At 35.4% G+C, this 4,779-nt stretch overlaps 1 protein-coding gene across 1 annotated transcript; it reads right to left on the minus strand.

The window, feature by feature from the left end:
* Positions 1-2,890: 2,890 nt before the first annotated feature.
* Positions 2,891-3,622, minus strand: LOC136272938 (uncharacterized). The gene has a single exon (XM_066076155.1). The coding sequence runs from the start codon at positions 3,620-3,622 to the stop codon at positions 2,891-2,893; it is 732 nt and encodes a 243-aa protein (XP_065932227.1).
* Between the last annotated feature and the right edge of the window lie 1,157 nt (positions 3,623-4,779).

Here is a 4,779-nt window from a genome sequence, read left to right on the forward strand (position 1 = left end):
TTAATACAAGACAGTAATAATATGGATAATGATATATCATAATGCTATTTAAATTTTCTGGATAGTTGAAAATACAATATTAACAATTTTCTATTTACAGCTACCTAATAACATTATATATATATATATATATATATATATATATATATATATATATATATATATATATATATATATATATATATATATATATATATATATAATCCAAAATGAGTAAAGTTAATCCACACAAGTAATTAATAATAAAAAATAACAGAAAGCCGATTCAAAACTCTACCAGTTTCATTATAATCTCCTGAAGATTACAATGAAACCGGTAGAGTTTTGAATCGGCTTTCTGTTATTTTATATATATATATATATATATATATATATATATATATATATATATATATATATATATATATATATATATAATGGCAAAAATTCAATAAGCTGAAATGATAAACATTGGTTTAACCTCCGATAAACGCCTCTAAGAACATCGTAAATCTGTAATTCATCAAAGGTCTTTTGAGACCTATATTTAAAATAAGATTATTAAGTTTCTTATATATATACAAAATCATTCATCATAAGAGATTTTGGAAAGATTATGAAAATGCGTGCGAGGTAGTTGTTGAACATAAGAATTTAATGATTGAAAATTGGTATTCAGGGCTTTGTAGGCTTTTAAAGTCTGCAATCATAATTTAACCGTCATTTAGTCTATCAAGAAGAAAAATGCCAAGTTTTCCATTTCTCATAGAAATCATTAACTCTGCAATAAACTCTGCAATTTTGGATAGGTATATATTTTTAAGTTGATATGTGGGTTTTAATATCTATAAACGATGAATAAATTGTTAGTTTTCTTTAAAAAATCATGTCCTATTAACATAAGATTTGATAACCAAAAGAGAAGATTAAATTGCTGTGAAACTGCAAAAGTCTAGCACAAATATAAAGATTAAAGGATCTCTTGGAATTATTATCTTTGTTTGACAGACTTCAAAAATGAGCTCTTGAACATTTGGACATATATAATTACAGAAGAAATTGTGTTGTTCACTAAAGGTGCATAACTTACAGCATTCCATTCCTGGCCTTTAAATTTTTTTTAAATGTTGTGGTGAATTCTAAATTGCAGCCATTGCAATTTGATACTCTTAACATAGGTGAAAGGTAACTGATAAAATAAAGTCCATTGTATATCTGACAACATAAAATAAAGTCCCCTTATTTATTGTTTTATATTTCTAATGGTGTGACATTCTCTACGTTTAGAATATTGTACATAATGTTAGAGCCTTGTCGGCTAAAACAAAACAGTTAAATGTAGAAGAGTAAAAACGATCTCGAGCTATCATCCCTTGGGGGATTTCATGAGAATGCAAATTAGTTTTAAATTGATATATTTCTGTAGATCATGATATGTAAGAAAGTTATGGTTTGATATCATATTTACTCTGAAGGTTTTTTAAATTTAGAAATGACCCATTTTCATCAAGCAAATTATATATATATATATATATATATATATATATATATATATATATATATATATATATATATATATATATATATATATAAAAGGCTAACGACACGAACAATAGAAATTGTCTAATTTTCGGGACAACCAGTCCCTTCTTCAGGACCAAAAAATAAATTACATGAGTACAAGACAAAGAAAACAAAATCTACAGCTACTACTAAACAACTTTAGAAACTATAAAAAAGAACAGCTACATTATAAACATTTGTTCACATTCTTAAAGAAGGTGTTGCTACTGTCGCCGATCGCTCTAAAGTAATCAATCGACTGCCAACTTCACGCCTGATTAAGTTAATTAGCTAATTAAAATTGGCGTCCGAGTTAACTAATGAAAATTTGAACCCCTGTTGTTAACTCGTACGGCACTTATGATATAGACTCGAATTTTGATTAAAAAGAGATAAAATTAAATGAAAATAAATAAAAAATTAAGAAAAAATGATTTACAAATAAAAAGTAGTGAAGAAACTAATAAATGAATGGAAGAGGCGCAGTAGACAGATTTCATGAAATTACTATGTGGGTGTCAGGTGATGTATGGCCATGAGACGTTCATTTTAGTGAAGTCCATTTGTTTGTTCATGCCATCAGGTCTGAATGATTTGAGTCTGTGCATCCAGAACTTTTCCTTGCTCTTCCTCTCCGCGTCTGTCCAATGAGGATTATGGTCAATAACCAATACTGTCATGTCTTCCCATTTGTGACCACTTGTATTAAAATGTTCTCCGACGGGCTCCTTGACTTTTTTGGTCTTTATGGTAGAGCGGTGGTTGTTGATCCTTCTGTGGAGGTCACCTGTTTCACCGACGTATTGCTTAGAGCAGACTTTGCAACTGATGAGATAGATGCAGTTGTCTGTGCGGCAAGAAGTGTTACCAAATATCTTGTAGGTGCGACCTGTGATGGGGCTTTTAAAACTGTCCGCGTTGGTACTGTGTTTGCACAACAGGCATCTGGTATCGGAACATGTTTTAAAACCACCATTTGGCAACGGGTTGTCTAATCTTGCCCTCACTACCATGTCCTTTAAGTTCCTCAGGCGTTTAAATGCAGCCATTGGTGGATCCTTGAAAAGATCAGCCATTCTTTCGTTAGTGTAAAGAATGGGCAGATTATTTCTAAGGATGGTGTTGAGGTTCTTAAGGGCGGGGTGATATGTAGTGACAAGTGGAACCCTGCTTTTGTCTGTTTTCTCTTTGTATTGTAAAAGGGTTTTCCTGTCTTTTGTAGTAATCTCATCAATTGCAGATTGAACTGTGTGGGCTTTATAGCCTCGATTACACAGATGGGATTTTAATATTCTGCTCTGTTCTTCAAAGATCTCATTAGAAGAGCAGATTCGTCTGATTCGAGTTGTTAATCCTTTAGGAATTCCTCTAAAAGTATGGGGAGGGGGCAACTCGATGGCTTGAGGTAGAGGTGAGAATCAGTGGGTTTGGTATGGAGACTGAATTTTATTTCACCATCTTCCAAGGTGGATGTAGTATCCAAAAATACATTTTTGGAACTAGATATGTCCACTGTGAATTTAATCGAATTGTGGAAGGAGTTGGCAAAGGTGATGAAGTCATTTAGGCAGTCTCGGTTTTCGACCCATTTCATCTCAATATCATCAATGAACCGCAACCAGCTCAAAGGTTTGAAAGGAGCTCTGAGAAGCAGGTTGCGTTCCAATCTTCCCATAAATATATTGGCGTAAGAGGGGGCCATTCTGGTGCCCATAGCTGTACCACTTATTTGTATGTAATGTTCGACATTAAACATGAAATTGTTCAGCTTGAGAACATGTTCAAGGAGCTTGAGTAGAGATTCCGTTGACGGCTGCTGAATCGTTCTACTGTCCCATACCTCCCTGCAGGCCTCGATACCTTCATCGTGAGGAATATTCGTGTACAAGGACGTGACGTCCATTGTAACGAGAAGAGTATGGTCTGGCAGGCCAGAGGAAGGTGTTTTATTCAGGTAATCTGTAGTGTCCTTGAGGTATGATGGCAAATCTTCTACATGTGGACGGAGATGTAAATCTATAAATTCAGATATTTTCTCCGTGGGGTGGCCGATGGCACTGACTATAGGGCGCCCAGGCATTCCTTCCTTGTGGATTTTTGGAAGCAGATAAAATTGACCTGGTCCACAGTTGGTTGGGCGAAGCGTTTCATAAACATTAACACCAATCTCATCATTTTCTTACATTTTGTCCAGGGTGTTAGTGATGAGAGCTGTAAACTCTTCAGTCGGATCAGAGTCCAGTTTCTTGTAGAAACGATCGTCTGTCAGCTGTCTGTTGGCTTCAGCTAAATACGCTTGTTTGTCTAGGACAACCACTGTGGATCCTTTGTCTGCTTTCTTTATGACTATGTCGTCCCTGTTTTTCAACCTTTGTAGAGCAGATCTCTCTTCTTTCGTCAGATTGTCAGGGACGAATTTTGGTTGGTCAGGAGCTTCTCAATGTCTGACTCAACAGCATCAATGTAAGACTCAAGTGCTCCACATTTGCCCGGTGCCGGTTCCCAAGTACTTTTGGGTCGGTACAACTTATGTTCCTCTAAGTTGTGCAAGGGCGGAGGAGGTTCGTCTGTGTGATCATTGCTGGAGTCTTTTCGCGAGAAGTGTTCCTTTAATCTTAGCCTTCGGAAAAATGCTCTGGTGTCCTCTCTAACCTTTTTGTCATCGACCTCATGCGGTGTTGGACAGAAATTGAGACCTTTAGATAGTAGCGATGTCTCAACGTCTGTGAGAGGAACCTTAGATGTGTTCAGAACTGGGCAGGTGTTGGTATCGACCAAGGACTCGTCTTCACTTGTTTGCTTCTTGCGCTTGAAGCGTCTAGAGCGCCGTATTTTAGCAGAAGGACGAGATGACCACATATTAGACCTAGTTCTGTTTGTTGTTGGAACACCATCCCGAAGGAACTTCTTGTTTTGGGTATTGTTGAGGTCATTAGGTCATTTTTCTTAATTTTATTTATTCATTTTCATTTAATTTTATCTCTTTTTAATCAAAATTCGAGTCTATATCGTAAGTGCCGTACGAGTTAACAACAGGGGTTCAAATTTTCATTAGTTAACTCGGACGCCAATTTTAATTAGCTAATTAACTTAATCAGGCGTGAAGTTGGCAGTCGATTGATTACTTTAGAGCGATCGGCGACAGTAGCAACACCTTCTTTAAGAATGTGAACAAATGTTTATAATGTAGCTGTTCTTTTTTATAGTTTCTCAAGTAGTTTAGTAGTAGCTGTAGAT

The sequence above is a fragment of the Magallana gigas genome, chromosome 2, assembly GCF_963853765.1.
Source record: "Magallana gigas chromosome 2, xbMagGiga1.1, whole genome shotgun sequence".
Taxonomy (NCBI): Eukaryota; Metazoa; Mollusca; class Bivalvia; order Ostreida; family Ostreidae; genus Magallana; species Magallana gigas.

Excerpts from the sequence above, each read along its gene's own strand:
- LOC136272938 (XM_066076155.1), bottom strand. The coding sequence starts at position 3,622 with ATGCCTGGGCGCCCTATAGTCAGTGCCATCGGCCACCCCACGGAGAAA.